Consider the following 23614-nt stretch of genomic DNA (forward strand, 5'->3'; position numbering starts at 1 on the left):
CAAGTTCACAAGTAGATTCCAGCACCTGAGTCTGTCGCAGATGAGTCCCTGCCTCGGTGCCCTGGTTACTGGCAGGCAGCCTCGTGTGTGGTGGTGCATCCTTTGTCTGACCTCCCTTTCTGCTGCAGGAGCATTTCTTACCACGGCAGCCAGTCTCCCTCTTTGGTCCATCTGCCACCACTCTATACCTGCATCCCATCCAGCCCTACCGACCTAGACACAGCTCCCAGAACATGCCCAGCTCTTGTCTCCTCCACAAGAGCGTTTTCACCCAACAGGACTCCCCCCAACCCCATTCCTCAGGCCTTGCCTAACACTTCACCAAATCTGCTTAACTTGTGCATTCTTGAAGACTCAGACTTACCAGAGTCTTGAAGAGTGTCGTCTCATAGGAAAATTCCTCCTTCCTCTGTGACCCCATTCTGAGTGAAATTCCCTTAGCAAGTCGTTTTGCTAATAATCTGTCTTCTCCCCAGTTGACTTTGAGCTCTTTATCTCAGGACCCATCAGAGCTCATCCTAGATGATCAGGGAGAGGTTGGCTAATGGGTGAAGTTAAGATAACTTATTTCCCTTTGCATAATGCTTTATAGAGCTTGTCCACATGGTGTTATCTGATCTGAAAGAAAAGTGGAGCACATTTAACTGTTTAGGTGGAAGACAGTGTAGCAAAGTGGTCTAGCCCAGAATTTGGAACCAGACTCTGTCTATCACTCATTAACCGTGTGTCCTTGGGCAGGGAGCTTACTCTGTGCCATGGTTTCCTTTCCTGTAGAAATGGGATAATAATGGTATCTACCTTGTAGGATTGTTTTGAGGATAAAAAGAGTTACTGTATGTATAATACAGAAAGTATTTAAAAGAGGGCTGGAACATTACTTCAGTCAGCATTACTGTTATATGAGTTGAGGAAAACGAAGCTCAACCTGGTTCCAGAGGTTTGCTTAAGTTTCTGACCCTGAGTCTGCTGTTAATCACAGCAACGTTGAGTCTTAGAACTTTCAACTCTGTCTCGCTGTCTTTCTAGGAGTTAAAACTAAAAATCCTCTTTTCTTCACCTCTCAGAATGTCATGTGGAACTTCGTGTTCACATATGTTGAGACCCTGTCACATGGCATTCAAAAAACCTGAAGAAAAATTGGAACCATTACTCTTTCCTTAAAGTATTGGGCTGGTAAAGAATCTGCCTGCAATGCAGGAGACCCCAGTTCGATTCCTGGGTTGTGAAGATCCCCTGGAGCAGGGATAGGCTACCCACTCCAGTATTCTTGGGCTTCCCTTGTGGTTCAGATGGTAAAGAATCCGCCTGCAATGTGGGAGACCTGGGTTCAGAAGATCCCCTGGACAAGGGAAAGGCTACCCACGCCAGTATTCTGGCCTGAAGAATTCCATGGCTTGTATAGTCCATGGGGTCACAAAGAGTCGGATACAACTTAATGACTAGAAAAAAAGTATTGGGACCAAGGATTATCACTCCTGTCCAGAATAACCACGGCACCGGTGATCATGTGTGACGGGAGGGTGAGTGACTTCGGGCCTCTGTCTTAACTTCGGTGGCTATTAACCTTTATTCTTAGAGTTCCAGCTAAATATGTGTGTTCTTACAGTCAGGAACTGTTCACACTTTTGCCGGATGAAGGTGATGAATGTGACTGTGTTTTATTTGTTGCCTTTGGCCAAATGTTTTTTGGCTGGGAAAGATAGGGGGCGGCAGAGGATGAGATGTTTAGACCGCATCACCGACTCGATGGACATGAGTTTGACTCTGGAGTCAAATTTCAGGAGATAGTAAAGGACAGGGAAGCCTGATGTGCTGCAGTCCGTAGGGTCACAGAGAGACATGGCTTAGTGACCGAACAGCAACAGCAGCTGTTTCTTGGTGTCAAGTTTTAGTGCCTCAGCAGCACCCGAGCGCGCCTGTCGGGCGCACAGGTGGTGGCCCTGCCCCCAGAGTTCCTGAATCAGAAGGTCGGGGAGAGGGTTTGAGGATTTGCAGTTTTCACTCACTGAGAGGTAATCGTCCTGTAACGCTGGGCTGGTTGTAGGTGTGTGGCGTAATGACTGATCTTACTGCGGGTTGATGACCACGGTAAGTCTAGTTAACACCCATCACCATACATAGTTGGTTTTCTGGTGATGAGAACTTTTAAGGTTTACTCTCTCAGCAGCAAGGATTTGCATTTCTTTTTTAAAATTTTATTTATTTTTAATTGGAAGATAATTGCTTTGCACTACTGTGTTGGTTTCTGCCATACATCAGCATGAATTAGCCGTAGGTATACATATGTCCCCTCCATCTTGAACATACTGCCCACCCCATCCCACCCCTCTGAGCTGCTGCCGAGTGTCAGGTGAGCTCCCTGTGTTGTATAGCAACTCCCCACTAGCTATCTCTTGTACACATGGTGGTGTATATTTCAGTGCTTCTCTCTCAGTTTTTCCCACCTTCTCCTGCCCCCTGGATTTGCATTTCTAACAGGCTTCCAAATGATGCTGATGCTGCCCATCTGGAACATACTTTGAGAACCACTGGTTTGGTCAGTGGGAGGAAGGGGCAGACTCATTGCAGATCAGGGTGGAAATTAATCTTATTTATACGGAGAGGCACACACTCCCAGGGAGAAGTTGGAAGTGAAGAGGGGATCATAGGTAGTTGGAAGCCTGTGGTGCCCAGTGGGAGGAACTCCTTGGTGCCATCGGTTGGGCAGAATTTGATGACGGGTGTTGGAGGGCAGATGAGCACCCCGATCCTGGTGGAGGGTTGTCTCACTGTGGGGACCCTGCCCAGTGGTCATTCTGATGAGGAGTCCAGGCTCTAAGAGGACATCCAGGAACCCGGCATGACCCCAGTGTGAGAGGACCAGTGGAAGCTAAGTCGGGCCTCCTAGAGTCAGCCGGGCAGAGGGTGACTGCTGTGCCTGCACTGCTCCAGGCTCCCGACAGCTCAGGGCCGTCACCCTTCCCTGGGCAGACGAGTCACCTGATGATCTTGTTGGAACACAGATTCTGATTCACTGGGTCTGTGACGCTGATGCTCCTGGGCGGTGGACAACACTTTGAAAGGCAGGAGGCTGGAGTACCAACTTGAGAAGGGTTTTGCAGGCCTATCTGAGTGAGGCAGGGATGAGCGCTGTGGTTGATATGGTGATGTCTGCATCGCCTTTGGGCCGGGCGTTTACTTTTCTGGTTGCCGTCTGGTCCTGCCTCCCAGCTGTTAGGCACCTGGGGCAAGAAGGGCTCTGCGGTGCGGTGGCCGGAGTCGGGGGAAGCGGGTCACTCAGCCCAGCCCTGCACATCCGCGCTAGTCATGGAGCTCGGAGCTCTATGCTTTCTCCAGTATTAATGTTATGCTGAGCCGACCTCTAATTTAGTAGTTTCAAACATATTACAGGCGCCAGTAACCAAATGTTTGGGCATAACTGTGTGCCAAAGGGACTGTACTTTTTAATTGAAATTCTTCAGCTACTTTTTAGATATTTGTAGCCTGCGAAGGCTGCTTGGATACTGAAGTTCATTGAAGTGAGTCTGAAGATATCTGTTGAAGCAAATGGGATTTTGTAACCGGGAACAACTGCATTCAGGGTTTTGTGCAAATTACTACTGAGATGAGCTTGACCATAGTTCCATGTGTTCAGGGTTGATAAAGATGTTTTATGTTTGCATGTTGCATTGTAATTACAGAGGTGTTTGAAATAGTCAACCGTGAAAGAGAAATTCACCATGTAAAGGATGTCAGTGAAAACTTTGAGAAAAATTTCTCATTCTCTGTGATGAAATAACACTGGAAGCCCAGACTGAAATTCAGGGACCTGGTTTGGCTCTGCTCCACCGGGTGCCACCTCGGGCACACCATTTATTCTCTCTGAGCATCAGGTTTCTTATTTCTCACATGAGGAGCGTGAACTGTGCCACGTGCCTGTCAGGACCATTGTTTATATTGATATTTCCAGTCCATTGAGGACCAAGACCAGACAGCCTATAGAGCCATTCTGCCTCTGACATCACAAGTGCCAGAGTTAAAGCTGTGGTCATCACACCATGAATACCTCAGGCGACAGACAGTCTTGGAAACTAACCCTTTGCAGAAGATTTCATGGAGATGTGTTTTTACAAGGTAGGCGGTCTTTTGAGTGGCTTTGGAAATCAAGCTTCTGCCCTGGTCGGAAATTTAGGTCTTTATATTTTGCACTTGCACAAGGGTCAGTATGGCATTTTGCTCTTTCTCATGCACGACTCTTTTCTTTTCCAGCTTATCAAATACAGAGTTATTAGCACCAGTGTTTTGATTGAAGATCTCCTCAACTGGAATAACTTAGACATTGCTGGTCGACTCCAAAAACCAGTGAGTGAGTGTTGTTAGGGATGGTTCTCCTCTCCGGACCATGCTCCTGGGCTGCTCCCTGCTTTGACTTTCTGCAGATGTTTGCGGTAATTCCACACTCAACCAAGTGCTCCAAGGCTTAATTCAGGGCCGTTAAATCCTTATGAGGGAGGAGGCAATATGGAATTAAGTAGCTTATGTACCATATGAAGCTTTGTATGTTATAAATATTCCATTAAAAAAATAAGGACAAAAGGTAAAAGGTAGAATTCAGGTTTTACAATTCAGTTCAGTTGCTCAGTCGTGTCTGACTCCTTGTGACCCCGTGGGACTGCAGCACACCAGACTTCCCTGTCCATCACCAACTCTTGGAGCTTGCTCAAACTCATGTCCATCAAGTCAGTAATGCCATCCAACCATCTCATCTTCTGTCATTCCCTTCTCCTCCTACCTTCAGTCTTTCTTCAATCAGGTTCTTGAGCCTGATTTATAAAATAGTTAAGTCTTCTAATATTGTTATTCACAATTAATTTAAAAAAAAAAACAGAGAAGAAACTATACTTTGGGATTTACATCATTCCCATCTTTCCTTGCCATCTAATACACTTTTAATTTGGAGTTTGTCATACTGTTTGTGTCTTTTATGTGTTGTCTGAATTTTGTCAGAAATGATCTGTGTTTGATAAATGAAAGGCAGTCTAAACCCTACTTTCTGGAACACGAGGAGAGTTTGCTTACAGCACTAAAGGATCAGAGACGGCAGCTGCGTTTCAGATACGTGAGTGTCCTCAGGAGGGATTTCTAGACCCACTGCTTGCTTAGAAAGTCAGTCAGAAGCAGCATGATGGTCCACAATTGTGTCGGGAGTGCACACTGGCACAGTCGCTACAGAGACCAACGTGGCAGTTCTGGTTCTAAGCTCGTGCCTTAGAGCAGTGCTGCTCACACGAGGCCCCTGGAGCAGCATCAGCGTCACCTGGGAACCTGGCAGAAATGTACCCCGGCCTGCCGAGTCAGAGTCTCTGGGGATGGGCCTAATACTGGGTGTTTGAACAGGCCCTGCAGGAGACTGATCTCCTAAAGGTGAGAAGCCCCGGCTCAGAGAAGCGCATGCGCTGTGCACCAGGAGACACACAGGGAAGCTCCCTTCAGCTGCGGGCTCAGCTGCGGGCTCTCACTGAATCTTCCCCGCAAGCTCGTAAGCCTGGCTCAGGTATGAACCCCGTCACAGAGGCAGTGAGAGACAGGGCGTGAGCACATGCTGGCGACTGCAGTGCCGTCTTCACGACCAGTCAGACACTGGAGCAGTTTGTATCTCGATGGGAGGGGAGCACAGACAGCAGTTGCTTCTAGCTAGTTTTCTTTCCTTTTTCCTTACTCAGGTTCAGATCAGTTCAAAATAGAGCATGGCCTGCTCAGGTTAGATAAGAACAGAGATGAGTTCTGAATAAAGAAGTAAAATGCCTTTGTCTACCATAAAATTAAATGAAGAACAAAGAGATTAAAAAATAAAATTCTCAATTTCTCAAAGGTTATTTATTCCATTTTGTACTAACTTTTTCAAAACTCGTGGGGTTTCCTCATTTAGAAAAATATTTATTTTGTTTTCTTTCCTATGTCATGAGTTCTCTGATTTGGGCTTAAAACAGGAGACTCCAGAATTAGATTAGTAACTATTTCATGTCAACGGGCCTAACACTGCAGTATCTTCAGGGCTGAGGGTTTTGGACAGCTCCAGTGCGTGTAGTAACACCCAGGTTGGGCAGTGCCCCACTTCAGGAAGTCTTCTGAGCGTCCTGCTTTTCCAGGTGAAGATCGTGGCGATGAATGAGGATGTGGCGCTCCGCTCGGCCCTGGATCAAAACCTAAGGAGCGCTGTGACCGCGGCTTTCCTCATGCTCCCCGAAAGCTTTGCTGAAGAAGACCTGTTTATGGAGATCGCCGGGCTCTCCTACTCAGGTTAGTAGGTTTCGTGCTGCACTTCCTGCCGGAAAGAGATTCGCTGTTGGAAGATCGAGCAGGCCCGACCCCGCCGCCCCTCGCTGGCAACAGAGGTTATGGTCCCAGCACCTCTCTGAAGGTCTCTGCAGGAACCTGCCATCTGCCTCCTTGCCCCCAAGGTCTCTTCCTTTTCACATCTCTACATAGGCTAAGCCTTCTGTTGTTGTTATCGTTAATTTTTATTTTGAAACACTTTCAGAGTACAGGTAAGTTTCAGTAATCATCCAGAAAGCTATGCCCTTTCCCCAGAAACGACTCACACTTGTTTTATCATTCTCTCTGTATCAGTGATGTTCAGAAGTTGACAGCAGAACCCCCTGGAGGGCCTGTCGGAACAGACAAGACAGTCGATTTGGGAGGTCTGGGGCGGGGTCCCCAAAGTCTGTATTTCTCTCCCGTTCCTGGTGATGCTGATGCTCCTCCAGGGACCCGACTTGGAGAACCACTGCTCCCTGTCTACACGTAAATATGCCGCATGATGCATGTTCTTCTGAACTGTTAGGGAGTCGGGCACATGTGTCACATCCCCTTTAGGCCCATTACTTCAGTGTGTGTTTCCTAAGAACAGGGCATCCTCTCGCAGAACCACAGTGCAGGCGCCAAATAACAACGATGCATCACTTCTATCAAACTGATAAGTTTCACTTCTAATGTTGTCGGTTGTCCCCATAATGTCCTTTCTAATATTTTACCCTCAAGTACATGATCCCGTTAGGGATCGCATAATGTATTTAGATGCCATCTCTTTTATCTTTTAATTTGTAACGTTTCCTCAGCCTTTCTTTGTCTCGTATGACACTCACATATTTGCAGTCTGCAGACCAGTGATGTTGGTGCCCTGATAAGCAGTGTTTTCTCCTGTCTAAGCAAACTGGGAAGACATTTGAAGGTCAGGCCAGTATCCTATTTCTTAACGAAACTTTCCCTCGAGGGTGAATTTCCACTGATGATTCTTGCTGGAAACAGTCTTTACTATGATGGGTGCAAAGTGGTGACTTGGCCACTCCACCTTTCCTCACATTAAGGAAACCTTTCTCCCTCGTTCTCCATTCATCTATTTATTTATCTGAGTATTAACTTCCTTTCCCCTTAAGCCAGCTGTGCTCCTCAAAGTTATCAGGGGGAGGAGGAGGCCGAGAGGGCAGAGCCTGGCCCCTCACTGTAGCCTTGGCCCCAGGAGCCCCCCAGCAATCCTTAACATGTTAAGAATTTGTGTATAACTCCATTTTCAGAAAAGTAGTTTGCCTCTTAAGTGGTAGTTTGAAAACCACTATCTTAAATATTATCTTTACCCACTTTTAAGTATGACTCGAAGAAGTCTATGCTCAAAATACTGCAGAGGCAGCTGACTCATTCTCTGAATCCCTGTACAGATAAGATTTCATGGAGACGCCGTGCTCACAGAGATGCAAAAGGTCTCGCTCTTCAGTCTTATTCCCAAAACGTATGTGCTGTGACTGTCATGCAGCACGGGTGAGAAGGCAGGTGAAATAGCCTTGGTCTCGGTTGCTTCCAGCATCTCACGGCAGCCTCGCTGCCTGTCAGCAAAGGCCAAGGGGACAGCATGGTGGGGCTGCTCCAGGAGGAACGTGGGGAGGGGCCCTCTGTCTGGGTGCCTCCCCCGACCCCGCTCACCTGTAAGGAAAGGTGGACCTGAGCCTTCGGTCGACTTTGTGGGAGAAGATGCAGAGCCGTCCTCTGCTCTGATCACGTCGTCAGCATCAGCTTAGTGTTAGGTGGACTCCAGGTTGCTGCTGTTGTTCAGTCGCTCAGTTGTGTCTGACTCTTTGTGACCCCATGGACTGCAGCATGCCAGGCTCCTCTGTCCTTTACCATCTCCCAGAGTTTGCTCAAACTCATGTCCATCGAGTCGGTGATGCCATCCAACCATCTCATTCTCTGTCATCCCCTTCTCCTCCTGCCCTCAATCTTTCCCAGCATCAGGGTCTTTTCCAGTGAGTCAGCTCTTTGCATCAGCTGCTCAAAGTATTGGAGCTTCATCTTCAGCATCAGTTCTTCCAGTGAATATTCAGGGTTGATTTCCTTTAGGATGGACTGGTTGGATCTCCTTGCAGTCCAAGGGTCTCTCAAGAGTCTTCTCCAACACCACAGTTCAAAAACATCAATTCTTTGGTGCTCAGCTTTCTTTATAGTCCAACTCTCACATCCATACATACCACTGGAAAAACCATAGCCTTGACTAGATGGACCTTTGTCAGCAAAGTGATTTCTCTGCTTTTTACACTGTCTAGGTTCGTCATAGCTTTCCTTCCAAGGAGCAAGCTCTTTTAATTGCATGACTCTAGGATTTCTCTATAAATTCCAAACATTGACTGAAGACATTTATTTACAGACTTTAAGTAAGCATTCAATCACTTTCAATCTTGAGCTGACTTTTGTTCCGCCTCCTGAAAGGACCATGTCATACGCTCCTGGTTTCTCCTTTTGTTTAGTAAACACTTGCTGATTCATAGCAGAATCATCCTCTGCTCTGCTTCTTCTAGAATATTCACTAAGAGCTGCTGTATAGCGATGCTGTTCCATAATCAGTGGGTCAGCAAGTGGGTAGGTGGGTGGATGCGTAGGTGGGCGGCTGAGCACTTACCCTTTACTCCACCACGGATCCTCATGGTGCCGCCTCCGCTCAGCAGACGTGTGTGTCCTGTGTCTCCTGTGCCACACACTGCACTAGGCCGGGTGCGAGCTCGCAAGCGAGATGCGATGAATCTCCTCATGGAGGTCATGTTCTTTTAGGGAGAGACTGACGGCAAAGAAGCAGTAGGCAGTTTCAGACAGCGGTGAGTGCCGTGAGGAGAAGAAAATACTGCAGGTTGAGGGTGAGGCTGTTTCTCAGTGGGTGGTTCAGGAAGGCCCTCCAAGGCAGGGGATGGTGTCTACGAGCCAGCCCAGGGCTGTTGGGGAAGAGCCGACCGATGAGTGCGTTGCTCCCCAGAGCCAGGTCTCACACCCTGCTGTGTCTGACCCCAGCCCCACAGCCTCTGGTCGCTCCCATTTCTCATCTCGCCTCCTTCTTTTCTTTCTATTTGTCATTGCTTAACCAGCCTTGGGTCTGAGATTTTGGCCAAGTAGCCCACATTACTCATTTCAAAGAGGTTGACTTCTTTTTCCTACAACACTTAGGACACAATGCTTTGCGAATCCTCCCCAGTTCAGTTCAGTCGCTCAGTCGTGTCCGATTCTTTGCGACCCCATGGGCCGAAGCACGCCAGGCCTCCCTGCCCATCACCAACTCCTGGAGCTCACTCAAACTCATGTCCATCGAGTCCGTGATGCCATCCAACCATCTCCTCCTCTGTCGTCCCCTTCTCCTCCCACCTTCAGTCTTTCCCAGCATCAGGGTCTTTTCTAGTGAGTCAGTTCTTTGCATAAGGTGGTCAAAGTATTGAAGTTTCAGCTTCAGCATCAGTCCTTTCAATGAATATTCAGGACTGATTTCCTTTAGGATTGACTGGTTTGCTGCTGCTGCTAAGTCGCTTCAGTTCCTCAAATCCTCCCCAAAGGGGACTGATTCCCACTCTGTGTGGTCCCTACCTTGTGAGTGAGACCTTTTCCAAAAAGTATTCTGTAAATAAATTGTTTAGATTGGGAATCTATTTCCCTATTGAAACAGCATAATATATGATGGTTGTTGGTACGCCAGGACACAGTGTAATTAATGGTTAACTAGCTTGTGATATGATGGAACTAGACTGGGATGGTGCAGATGGGGAAGGATCTAGGCCCTGCAGGCAGGTGTCTTCTGTAGATGTGAGACTTACCTCAGGTGATGTGTTGAAAACCAGCTTTTCTTCTTGCCTTTCCTGGGCTTCTGAGAACGCAGTATCCTTGAATTGATCAGATTCTAATCTCTTCGGGAAACCACCCAAACCTCTCAAGCCCTTAGACTATTCCAGACTTCAAATTACCCACCAATCTCATTTTTATTTATAACTTGGACATTTATTTTCCACTTATTTCTAGTTGAGAGGTGATATGTTGTCCCTAACCTGCGAAGTTCCGTTTCTCCCTGGCGGAGTCTGGGGGACATGGAGAAAACAGTTGTCTCCGTGTCATTGGACAAGTTCCTGCCAGAAATTGTTGGCGGAGGCAAGATCTGTCAGTATTACTAGCAGTAATAATAATAATAATCCCTGTATTCTGTGTAGTATTTGAGGATCACTTTAACTGCCCCAGGGTCAGTATTTATGGCATTATCATTATAAATGGTGGTGAGAAAGGAGTGGGTGGAAGATGGGAGCCTGCAGAATTGGGGAGCAGAAAGCCCTCTAATCCTTCAGTTATTCTTAGAAGTCAGCATTTAAGCAAACAGAAAAGGAAACCGAATGGACTTTTTAAAGGGCCACCTTCACGTTCTTGTGCAAGTGCAGACTACTGACTAGTGTTAGGTAATGATCCCTGGTTTAACATTTATCAAGTGAATCAGCGTCCCATACCTTATAAAGAATTAAGGATGCAATGTCTGCTCTAAGGAGCTTCACATTAATCAACATATGTGGTCATAGTGAGTCAGTGGCAGACTTCAAAACAGTCCAGGTGGAAAAGGCAGGGGTGTATAAGTGCATGTCCCATTCAGGGAGGGAGGAGCGGATGGACGTGATGGAGGTCCACGCTGGTGGCCGGAGAAAGGCACATTCTTTGTCATATGTCAGGAATGACTCTCGGTACTTTGATCTAATAACTCATTTCATCCTCACACACAACCCTTTGATAGGGTGCTATATTATTGCCCCATTTAACAGATGAGAAAACCAAGGCCCAGGTCTGTCTCAGGTCAGTTGTCTGGTAGATTAGTAGGTGGTAGCGCTGGAATCTGAGCCCACACCCTTTTTTTTTTCTTTTAGCTTTTTATTTTGTATTGAGGTATAGTGGCACCCCACTCCAGTCCTCTTGCCTGGAAAATCCCATGGACAGAGGAGCCTGGTAGGCTGCAGTCCATGGGGTCACTAGGAGTCGGATGCAACTGAGCGACTTCACTTTCACTTTTCACTTTCATGCATTGGAGAAGGAAATGGCAACCCACTCCAGTGTTCTTGCCTGGAGAATCCCAGGGATGGGGGAGCCTGGTGGGCTGCCGTCTCTGGGGTTGCACAGAGTCGGACACGACTGGAGTGACTTACCTTACCTTATAGCTGATTAACAATGTTATGATAGTTTCAGGTGAACAGCAAAGGGGCTCAGTCATACATATACATGTTTCCACCCTCCGCCAAACTCCCCACCCATCCAGGCTGTCCCATAACATTGAGCAGAGTTCCATGTGAGCCCTCATTCTTAATCATTGAAAGTCACTGCCTCTGGTGTTTCGGAGAAGTTAGACCCAGATTGGGCAGAGCATGGAATACAAAGTGAAGAGATGGGAATTTGACAACCAGTATGCAGCTGAGAGCCACAGAAGTTTTCTGGCATTGCAGGTTGGGCCAGGATTTGTGGTTGTGGAAAGATAATTTTGCCAGCAGTGTGCAGGAGGGAGAAAGACTGAGAATGAGAACGTTTTTTCCCTCAGCACATAATCACAAGAGTTTCCTCTGCTGGACGCCCTTCTAAGCTCTGGGGATAAGGCAGGCACGGCCCCGGCCCTCGTGGCGCTTTCTCTGCAGTTGAAAAGCCCGACGGCAGACATGTGGCAGCACAGAACAGGGGAGGGGGCGGGCGTCACTTTGGTGCAACCAGAGACAGGAGGTGGGACCTGAGCACCGGCGTCTGAGCACCCGTGAGGAGAGCCCCGGGAGAGCTGGCCAGGCAGAGAGGGGCCTGCAGGGAGGACGGTTGGGACCTGGCCAGTGTTGGGTGGCCTCCAGAAACCCCCCGCCCCGTGGTGCGTGGCAGGCCACTCTGCGTGTGGGTGGATGGACAGACCAAAGCCAGTCTGCATGGCGATGAGTGCTCAGGCAGGGCCTCAGGACCGCGACAGCCTCACGTGGAAACAGCTGCTCAGCTGGGTGTTCCATTTAGTTGCTGAGTTGTGTCCAGCTCTTCTGTGATCCCGTGGACTATAGCCCACCAGGCTCCTCTGTCCATGGGATTTCCCAGGCAAGAATACTGGAGTGGGTTCCATTTGCTTCTCCAGGGGATCTTCCCAACCCAGGGATCGAACCCACATCTCCTGCACTGGCAGGTGGATTCTTTACCACTGAGCCTCAGGAATCCCATTCTGTTTAGTACTTTGCTTTTTCTAATCATTATATTACTTCATGGAAGGCAGCATTAGTACAGAGTTCATAAGCTGGGGCTCTGCAGTCAGACTCCTGGGTTCACCTCTTAGCTTTAACCTTAACTAACTTTCTGTCTTTGGGCAAGTTTCTTATCTCCTTGTGACTCAGTTTCTTTCTCTCTAAAGGAGTTTTTTATATGGATGAAGCTAAACCATACATGTAAATTAAATTGTATGTGCCTGGCACATCGTAAATGCTCAGTAAATGTTATCCTGCATTGTTCTAGATCCATGTTTGCTTGTATTAACATAGGGCTTCCCTGGTGGCTCAGACGGTAAAGAATCTTCCTGCAGTGTGGGAGACCCGAGTTCCATCCCTGGGTTGGGAAGATCTCCTGGAGAAGGAAATGGCAATCTATTCAGTATCCTTGCCTGGAGAACTCCATGGACAGCGGAGGCTGTCAGGCTATAGTCCTTGGGGTCACAAAGGGTCAGACACGACTGAGCAACTAACACACACACCACACAGCCACTTGCTGTAGACAGAAAGGCAAGGCTGCAGTCAGACCTGAGCCTGAACACCAGCCTCGTGGAGGTGCTGGAACCTTTCCGAGCCCGTTTTCTCCTTTGTAAAGGAGAAATAACTATTTCATAAGAAGATTTTCCATGAGATAATATGTATAAAACCCCAGCATCACAGCTCACTGATGGTTGGCGCTCAGAAAATGACTCCTGTCATTATTCATCACTGTTACTGTGTATCATCGCTGACTGCAGAGACCTTCCTCAGGCTGAGACACCCTGATCCGCCCAGTGCTTCAGTGACTGGTGGACACTCAGGCTGCCTTCATCTACCATTGTTCTACTAATGACATGACTATGGTTCACTTCGGCCAAATCTGTTTGGTAGGGAAGAGAGCAAAGGGGGACACTAGCTTCCTTGGACACGTTCGCCAAACTGGGATTATGTCGTCTGATATACTAACCACTAAACTGGTACATGTTGGCAAATGATGCGTGTCAGAGTTAGCAGAGGACTTAAGTCAGGTAGAGTCACTTGGCCCTTCACAGTCCTTGAGGAACGAAAAACCCCTTCAACCGCTGACATGTTCGAGAGAGAGAATGGGTTTCTTTTTGATGCCAGATTGTCTGAATGCAGGCTCAGCTACTTCTAGGAACAAGACAAAGCAGTGAGGAAGTGCCAGCTGAGTGTTTCTTAGAGAAAAAAAATTAGGAATGAGTGCCAGCCCTCTACAGTGTGAGTGAACATCCCCATTTCTGGATCCTGGTAGAAGCCAGTAGAGAGACATTTCCTCTGGGGCGAGAGCTCCTGCGATTTCTTCCATGACATTCACACCTCTGCCCTCACCAGCAGTGTCCCTGGGTGACGTGGATGTTGGGAGTGACTCTCGCAGTCATTTGGAAACAGATTTCCGCAGGCTTGGCAAGCCTGAGCGCTTGCTGAAGCCTCGCTCGGAACGCTTCTTTACTCGGTCACTAGCTGGTTTCTGAGCATGCCACACTCCTGAAAGGGTGTCAGTCACCAGCCGTGTCTAACGTCTCCGGGTTACTTACTGTGTGTCTGGTGGTGTTCTAAGTGCTTTACATGTACTAACTCATTTAATCCTGGAAATTCATGAACTTGCTATACTGCTGCTCCGTATTGTATTGTGTCTGGAGATCCCGAAGCCAGAGCAGGAGGGAGCTCGTGCTGGGCCCTGCAGCTTCTAGTCCAGCGTGCGGGTGAACACAGGCGCTCTGGTCCAGGATCCTCGCTCCTCCCCTTCCATGTCCTGCAGAGCGCCTGTGTGGCACGTGCCCTTCCTGGCTCACACCGGGGACTATGGTAGAGACTGTGCGGCCGCTTGGGGCTCCTCCCCGTTCCTGGCCATCTTCCTCTGCTTGTGTTTCCTTCTTTGCACTTTCCACCTTCTGAGGTACTGTTTATTTGTTGGGTTTCTTGTCTCTGGTCTTTGTTCCACCTCTAGGATGTGGAAGGCAGACGTATGTTCTTGCGTTGTTCACTCTCCTTCAGTGATTATAGTGGCACCTGACAGATACTAGGTGCTCGGTAAATACTTAGGGGACGGGTGGGTGGGTGGATGGCTGTGGTACTGGTTCCTTCCTGAATCAGTATCGTAAACCTGATGCTTCCTGCACCTATTTGTGTTCTCTAAAGTGTGCAAGAGAAAAATTTATATATGATTCAAATGTATAGCACCAACGCATCAACCATTTGTTCTTACCTCATTCTCCTCCATGTGTGAGTTAGTGCAGTGATGGAAATATTTTGGAGGATGTATTTTGAATGATGTGTTAGGCTGCCACCTAGAAATACTGCCTTAGTCATCTTTGTTGAAATAATTATTTTTTCCACGTGCAAAAGAATGAAATTGGACCCCTTACACACCCTACACAAAATTAAGTCCAAATAGATCATGGATGTGGTAAAGAATACACCTCCCAGTGCAGGAGATCCAAGAGACACAGGTTCCATCCTGGGTTGGGAAGGCCCCCTGGAGCAGGAGATGGCACCACACTCCAGTACTCTTGCCTGGAAAATTCCATGGGCAGAGGAGCCTGATGCAGGCTACAGTCCATGGGGTCGCAAAGAGTCGGACATGACTGAGCGACTGAGCACACACACACAGATCATGGACATAAGAGCTAAAACCATAAGACTTTTAGAAGAGTCAGTTTGAGTTATGCAGTGTTTTCTTAAATATATACCAAAAGCAACAAAAGAAGAAATAGATCAATATAAAAATTAAACTTCTGTGCTGCAAAAAATCATTGTCAGGAAAGTGAAAAGGCAGACAATGAAATGGAAAGAAATACTTGCAAATCATATATCTGATAAGTAACTAGTATCTGGAATATATAAAGAATTCTTAGAACACTGTAAAAAGACAAATAGCCCAATATAGAAATGGGCAAAGGATTTGCATAGACTTTTTTTTCAAAGAAAGTGTACAAATAGCAAATAAGCACATGAAAAGGTATCAGCACCATTTGTCATTAGACCCCAATTCCCTCTCAAAGCCTATAATCAAAATACAGATGAGAACAGGTGTTGAAGCTGTGGAGAAACGGACCTGCATACATTGCTGAAGGAATGTGAATAATACAGCCACTTTGGAAAAATCAGTTTGGCAGTTCCTCAAAATATTAAAGCGACTATTTGACCCAACAATTCTACTCCTGGGTATCTACCCAAGAGAAATGAAAATATATATCCACCAAAAACTCATACACAACTGTTCATAGCAGTGTTATTGATTTAAAAAAAAAGGCCCCAAAGTAAAAACAACCCAAATGCCTGCTGAGAGATGGATATATAAATGTGGTACATCCACCCAGTGGAATATTACTTAGCCACAAACAGGAATAAGTACTGATAGGTGCTCCAACATGATGAACTTGAAAACATTCTGATCATAAGATACCCTATATTGTGCAGTTCCACTGGTGGCTCAGAAGTTAAAGCATCTGCCTCCAAAGCGGGAGACCCGGGTTCGATCCCTGGGTTGAGAAGATTCCCTGGAGAATGAAATGGCAACCCACTCCAGTATTCTTGCCTGGAGAATCCCATGGTCGGAGGAGCCTGGTAGGCTACAGTCCACGGGATCGCAGAGTCGAACACGACTGAGCGACTTCACTTTTCACTCATACAAAGTGTCCAGAACAGGAAAATCTGTAGAGGAAGAAAGTGGATTAGTCTCTGTGCCGGGCTGAGGGCGGAAGCAGGGAAGGCGAGTGACTGCTGACGTAGAGGGTTTCTTTTAGGGAGGCTGAAATGGTCTTAAGTTAGATGGTTGCTTAACCCTGTAAATATGCTAAAAAAACAGTTATGTGCATTACATAAGAATTATATGGTATGTGAATTATATTTTTAAAAAAAACAGTCTAAAATGAATATTATGTTGCACATATCAGCTTCCAGTTTGAGCTCCTGTTCCTGACCACTTCCACATCAGGAGTCCCGGGCACTAACCTGCTCTGAAATGCTGTTTCCATGTCACTTGCTGCTTGAGGCAGAGTCTGTATCTTTGTATGCCCTGAGTCCAACCAGCTCCCGGCACTTAGAAGCCACCCAGATATTTACCGAACCGAGATGACAGGAGTGTGGCAGTTCGTCTAAGAGGGAAAGTTAGCCTGCCAGTGTCGTAGAAACCCAGGGCTTCCTGCACCCTCTGCCCTGCCCCTCCCATATACACATCATGACAGCAGTACTGTCTGCTCACTGTGGACAGAGCATCCTCTGATACCTTAATCACTGAAACCTAAAGGCAGTCTTGTGAGGTTCGTGTGACTGTTGCAGAGAAGGAAGCTGCTTGAGAAAGGTTAAGTAACTCACCCCCAGTCTCCCAGGGATATGGCCAGACCTGAGAGCCGGGCCTTTCCGCTCACACCCTTATGTTCCTAATAAGGTCCCTGACTGCTGGGGACGTGCTGGAATTATGGAGCAGGCCAGCTCCAAATGCACTACAAGCCTCTGAATTTGTCTTACTTCAGGTCAAGGAGAGATTACCCTTTTGTCTAGCCATCGCATTAGACAGGCTGTTCTCTGGCTTGGGTAGTTAAGAGTTAAACTCCCGTAAAATACAAGTCAGCAGTCAGTTTTTCCTCAATCTCTGTGTTTTGTTGTGAGCCTATCTCCAGAGGTAAGAAAAATTGATTCTTAGGATTAAATGCTGGTTCATGCAGTGCCCAAAATTTTATTCATTTTTTTTGAAGCAGCGGGTAATAAGCCCATTTGCTTGCTGTTCCCCGTGGCTGAGCTGGTTCTGCTGCACAGCAGTTAGAGAAATCCAATTCAGCAGACATTTATGGATCTGCCTTCATGTGCCAGGCAGCAGGTGAGGAGCCGGGGTCACAGGGACGAATACGCTTTGGTCCCTGTTCGAAGAAAGTCCTTAATGTTTCCCAGCTCCTTTCATCGTGACCGGCATTTGTTGTTTGGGGAAGGTTTGGATCATTTGCCTTTACATTTTGGTGAAATATACTCCCTCTCTCAGAAAATTACTGTCTAAAATGTAAGAGCTTTTGTTTGTTAAATGTACAGGAGGTAAGGAGGTGGCATAAATATTTAGATCTCAACAGTGGTGCACTGATGCTTCAATTCTGAGCCAGCTATGTGAGACTCAGAGTTAGATGACATTTCATCCCTTCAGGGAGAAGTAGAAAACATTTATAGGCTCTGAATGAAAGCATGAGGGTATATACACAATTCAAAGTCAACCCAGCTGCCTCTCCATTCACATTTGCTGGGACAGCATGTCTGTGCATCCGTGAACTTACTTCAGAGCGCTAGAGGTAGTGAGCCAGCATTACAGAAGTGAGGGAAAGGGGGGAAATTACAGGGGAGAATTACAGAGTGAAGTGAAGTTAGCACCTGAAATGTCACTGCCCTGATCCTGGGACGTGGCCGGGCCTTGGGCAGGTTGTTGCTCCTTGTCCTCGTCCATAAGATTGAGGATAATCAGCACCTTCCTTGTGAGGCTTGGCAGCCTTAAATGAGACAGCAGATGCGGAGCACATGCCTTTAAAGAGCCCACAGTAAATGTGTCTCTTATTAGAGCAAACGGCCACCTCATGCGAAGAGTTGACTCATTGGAAAAGACTCTGATGCTGGGAGGGATTGGGGGCAGGAGGAAAAGGGGACGACAGAGGATGAGATGGCTGGATGGCATCACTGACTCGATGGACGTGAGTCTGAGTGAACTCCGGGAGTTGGTGATGGACAGGGAGGCCTGGGGTGCTGCGATTCATGGGGTTGCAAAGAGTCGGACACGACTGAGTGACTGAACTGAACTGAACTGAACCATTTAAAAGTAGTCCTTTGTCTTTTTTTTTTCCCAAAGCTGTTTCCTTCTGGTACTTTTGTGTCCTGGCTTCTCAGCTGCACATTATTCCATGGTCATTTTCCATCTCACTGTGTGGTTCCTGTAACTCTTAGTGGGCACGCCCCGGTCTGTGGTTGGTGTGGGTGCACTGTTCCCCTGTTGAGGGACATTTGGTTGCTGCCAGGATTTCATTGTTGTAAATCATGCTTCAGTAAAGAGTCGTGTGTGTGGAGGGTGTTCACTGGCTTCCTGGGAGACCTCAGTCCAGTTCCATCATCTCCATGTGCCTGTCCCCTTCCTGCCACGTGGGGAGGCGGCAGTGCCCAGCTGAGGGGACAGCTGTGTGGGCAGACGAGGTAGAACGATGACCCAGATCCTCAGCGGGCTTCATCTCCTGGCCTCTGTTTGGGTTTGGGGCTCGCTCTCCAGAGATGAGGCTTCGTCAGTCACAGCTTCCAGAAGGACTGTAGCAGCATACGAGTCAAGAGAGTTACGTGAGAGAACCAGTTTCTCCAACCTCTCACTAGCAGTCATCCTCGCGTGTAATTGTGTAAACAAACAGAAAACACTGTCTCTGTGTTTGAGCGGCTTGTTAGGGCAGGACTCACTCGAGCTCACTGCCCTAACCAGTTCCCACCTCATCTCACAGAGGTCAGGTTCCAGAGGCTGTCCATGAATCTTTTCCAAAGCTTGTAGTCCCCACACGCTTTCTACCAAATTGCAGTACATGTTGGTTCTTTGAAACTTAAAAATCCAGTGTATTTTATTCCTCACTGAGGTACATGCTTACTGTTGAGTATCTGTTAATTTTTCCAAACAAACCCACAGTTTGCTCTAGAAAATTTGCCATGGTGGGTTATAATTTCGATGATTCCCTTTCTGCTCTGCGGAAAAAAATCGGCAAGGGCAACCACACACCCTGGTTTGCCCACTTTATACTCATCATAATGTGATGACTCATAGCACCCCCCTCACTGTCAAAAGTGGCCTCTTTTGGATGATAAGTTATATTATCATCCTCGCCCCAGGGCTTCCTCAGCTGCAGAGGTATGTGTCTGATCTTCCCACCTCCCTCCTGCCCTGGACGACTTTCTCTCTGCCCAGCAACGGCTTCAGCCATGTGGCTTTCTCTAGGCTTTCCCTGGAGGTCCTCATACGTGCCCAGCCTCTTCCATGTATCACACAGCTGTGTCCTTGGTACTGTTTATTGGGCTTAGTATAACATCCTCTCAGTTCAGTTCAGGCGCTCAGTCGTGTCCAGCTCTTTGTGACCCCATGGACTGCAGCACGCCATGCCTCCCTGTTCATCACCAACTCCCAGAGCTTACTCAAAATCACGTCCATCGAGTTGGTGATGTCATCCAACCATCTCATCCTTTGTCGCCCCCTTCTCCTCCCACCTTCAATCTTTCCCAGCATCAGGGTCTTTTCAAATGAGTCAGTTCTTCACATCAGGTGGCCAAAGTATTGGAGTATCAGCTTCAGCATCAGTCCTTCCAAAGAATATTCAGGAGTGATTTCCTTTAGGATGGACTGGTTGGATCTCCTTGCTGCCCAGGGGACTTTAAAGAATCTTCTCCAACATCACAGTTCAAAAGCATCAATTCTTCGGCGCTCAGCTTTCTTTATAGTCCAACTCTCACATCCATACATGACTACTGGAAAAACCGTAGCTTTGACTAGGCTTTGGTGTAGTCAATAAAGCAGAAGAAGATGTCTTTCTGGAACTCTCTTGCTTTTTTGATGATCCAACAGATGTTGACAATTTGATCTCTGGTTCCTCTGCCTTTTCTAAATGCAGCTTGAACATCTGGAAGTTCATGGTTCTCGTACTGTTGAAGCCTGGCTTGGAGAATTTTGAGGATTACTTTACTAGCGTGTGAGATGAGTGCAATTGTGCGGTAGTTTGAGCATTCTTTGACATTGTCTTTCTTTGGGATTGGAATGCAAACTGACCTTTTCCAGTCCTGTGGCCACTGCTGAGTTTTCCAAATTTGCTGGCATATTGAGTGCAGCACTTTCACAGCATCATCTTTCAGGATTTGAAATAGCTCAACTGGAATTCCATCACCTCCACTAGCTTTGTTCGCAGTGATGCTTCCTAAGGCCCACTTGACATCGCCTTCCAGTCTGGCTGTAGGTGAGTGATCACACCATCCTCTAGGTCCAGTTATATTGTTGCAAATAGCAACATTTCCTTCTTCTTTTATGGCTGATATTCCTTTCCATATATGTGTATATATTCCCATCTTTATCCATTCATCTATCAGTGGGCACTTAGGTTGTTTACTTATCTTGGCAAATGGAAATAATGCTGCAGTGAACATAGGCATGCAGATGTCTTATCAGATCAGCTGCCTGATTGTTTGGTGTGGCATCAGGGTGTTGCTGGTTGTTTTCCCAGCCTTGGAGGAGTGGCATGTCGAAGCTTCCCTGTGGGCCCAGCAGCATGCCCCTTTGCTCACCAGGACTCCCTGCTCTGCGGTGCCTCCTGTATGGGTCTCAGGGGCCCTTCTGTTGGGGCGGGGCTGGCTTCTGGGCATGCGCATAGGCGGGGCTGCTCCCTGGCCCAGGAGCTGCCGGCCCTGCCTGTGCGGTGGCTGCTGACGTGCCGGTGGTCGGGGCTTGTCCAAGGGTGACTGGCTGTAGGGCCTGCGGTGGTTCCAGCCCACTGGGTAGCAGGCTGGTGCTGACGGGCTGGACAGAGGATGCCAAGATGGCCCTGGCCAGCAGTGGAGTAGTCGTGGGCGGAATGAGCTTCTCGGGAGGGCGGCCATCAGTGTCTCTGTCCCCAGGAGGAGGCCTCGTTGCCTCTTGCTTCTCCAGATCAGCAGTTCACCACTTGCAACTTTTTTTTTTTTTTTTTTAAACTTTACATAATTGTATTAGTTTTGCCAAATATCAAAATGAATCCACCGCAGGTTATATCAGCTTTAAAGTTTATCCTAAATGTAAACTTTGCCCTTATCAAATATAATAAGGTTATTCATATTTGCAGAGCACCTAAAAAGCCCTCATACAAACACAGCAGGCAGGGCCAAGCTGAGTGAGCAGCACCAAGGATGAGATAACACACCACCACTGTCTTGATTGGTCACAGGCGGAGTTTTGTTAACAAGATGAAAGTCTATAAATAGAGAAGCTTGTGCATTGGAAAAACAAGTGCATATTAACTCTCAGGGTGACTTCCTTCTTTACTGAGGTATATTTTAACTGGCTAAAGGGCTTTGTCATGATGGTGTGATCACTCACCTAGAGCCAGACATCCTGGAATGTGAAGTCAAGTGGGCCTTAGAAAGCATCACTGAGAACAAAGCTAGTGAAGGTGATGGAATTCCAGTTGAGCTATTTCAAATCCTTTAGATGATGCTGTGAAAGTACTGCACTCTGTTGGGAAGCGTAGTGCAAAATAGCCGTAAAAGGAGAAAGTCCTTGGGAAAATGGCGAAGGGCCAGAAATACCCGGCTTTGCACTGTGGACAGAAAAACATCTCCTGCCTTCGGTTATGCTCGGCACCAAGAGTTAATAGGAATGTTACTTGTGAAAGCGGGTTGTGGGATAAGCCCATGAGTCATTTAGAGCACACTGGCCTTGAAATGTTTTCACTGATTATGTGTTAACTCCATATGCGCTCTGCTGACCGTATACTCTAAGCTCTTTGTTCCTGCTTCTATAAAAAAGCTTGACTGCAGAAATAAACTTGTCAGTCCTTGCAAGAGACTGTCCAAGTGTCCTCCTTTCAGGTTCGTCGCTTCCAAGTCCCGGGGAGAAAATCCCCAACAAGTGGCGCCACGAACAGGGACTTGAGAGGAAGGCTGAACAAAGCGACGAGCCCCTGCAGAAAGAGGTAAGCAGGATGGGAGAACATAGCAGTAAAATTCTTTTCATTTCTATAATGCATCATTTTTTTAAACAAAATGGTATTAATGTTTCAAGAGATCAGTTGAAGGATTGCTATCATATTTTCCTGGAACAATTCATGGTTCCCAGAAGAGGGGACACTCAATCTAGACATATAGAAAAGGGTTAAAAATAATATTTTGTGAGCATATCGGCAAGGATTACATGGTCACTCATACGGGCTATCATAGAACAAATTGAAGGGCATAACGTTGATTTGGAAGTAAAAACTATTCGATCTTTACATGAATATGAGCTTAAGGAACAAGATACGCAAGGTGCTTTGAAATATAAGAATGTTATGCTCAATCAGACACAATCCTTAGAAAAACAACTTAGAGACATATATATACAGGATATATGTATTTGACAGTATTTGTCAAAACTGAAGCCACTTAGAACGGAGGTCATTTCATTCAACGGACAGCCCAAATCTGAGGTTTTTCCTTCTGCTCCGCCTGTAACAGCAATTGCTAACTTTGCTCGTACTAATCATTTCACTCCTCCTTGGGAGATGCCTGCTTGCACTTTCGCTTTCCCAATGCAATTTAATCAACCTGCCCAAGACCAAAATACTTGGGCTAATCTAGATTTTAGCATGTTGTCTAGCTTTAAGAAAGCATGCACTCTGTATGGACCTACTTCTCCTTACTGTATAGAATTTCTCGGAGGATGGGCTGGCCATTGGATGCCATATGATTTTTTTCAAATAGCAAAGATAATTCAAAATCCTCAACAATTACTTCAGTGGCAAATATGGGTTAATGATAAGGCCCAACAAATGCTGATTGACCAGCAATCTCATGGTAACCCTGCCAATTTAACCTATGATATACTCACTGGAACAAGAGCCATGACTGATATGATTGCACAATTAGCTAATATTACCCTTGAGATATTACATTTCATTAAAGAAACTGCCTGCAGGGCATAAGCAAAGGTTGATAGCACTAACTCTGATGGTTCATTTATTAAGATTATTCAAGGACATAAAGAAGAATATTCTCAATTTATAGGAAAATTAAAGGATGAAATTGAGAAATCTATTAAGGATGTGACTTTACAAAATATTATTTTAAAACAACTTGCTTTTGAAAATGCTAATGAGGAATGTCAATCCATGCTTAGACCAATTCAAGAGACTAGCTCTCTTATGGAATATTTGAAAGCATATAGGGACATCAGATCTATGTCCCATAGAGCAAAATTGGCAACATTAGAAACCTTTAATGTACAAAAGGCTGCTAATACCAAATGTTTTAACTGTGGGAAGCCCAACCATATGAAAAAACAATGTTGCCTACCAACACAGGCCGAAAAAAATAATACTACTTCTAATAAGAAGAGACCCCCAAGAATATGTCCAAGATGTAAA

General features: G+C 46.7%; 2 protein-coding genes across 3 annotated transcripts in view; both read left to right on the forward strand.

The window, feature by feature from the left end:
• The first annotated feature begins 1881 nt into the window (after positions 1-1881).
• Positions 1882-23614, forward strand: part of LOC112443501 (phosphatidate cytidylyltransferase, mitochondrial-like) — a 43547-nt gene continuing 21814 nt past the window's right edge. Inside the window, exons 1-3 of one of the 2 annotated variants that reach the window (XM_059880130.1) lie at positions 1901-4113; positions 4249-4341; positions 6129-6279. In XM_059880130.1, the coding sequence (XP_059736113.1) occupies positions 4093-4113; positions 4249-4341; positions 6129-6279 (265 nt within the window). In that variant the 5' untranslated portion in view covers positions 1901-4092. Of the gene's footprint in view, positions 4342-6128; positions 6280-23614 lie in introns of both variants that reach the window. The other variant, XM_059880129.1, reaches the window with a different exon arrangement.
• Positions 9138-23614, forward strand: part of RBSN (rabenosyn, RAB effector) — a 57447-nt gene continuing 42970 nt past the window's right edge. Inside the window, exon 1 of the mRNA XM_024982594.2 lies at positions 9138-22186. The gene's annotated coding sequence lies outside the window, so the exon portion shown is untranslated. The remainder of the gene's footprint in view (positions 22187-23614) is intronic.

This window comes from Bos taurus, chromosome 22 (assembly GCF_002263795.3).
Source record: "Bos taurus isolate L1 Dominette 01449 registration number 42190680 breed Hereford chromosome 22, ARS-UCD2.0, whole genome shotgun sequence".
In the NCBI taxonomy this organism is placed as follows: Eukaryota; Metazoa; Chordata; class Mammalia; order Artiodactyla; family Bovidae; genus Bos; species Bos taurus.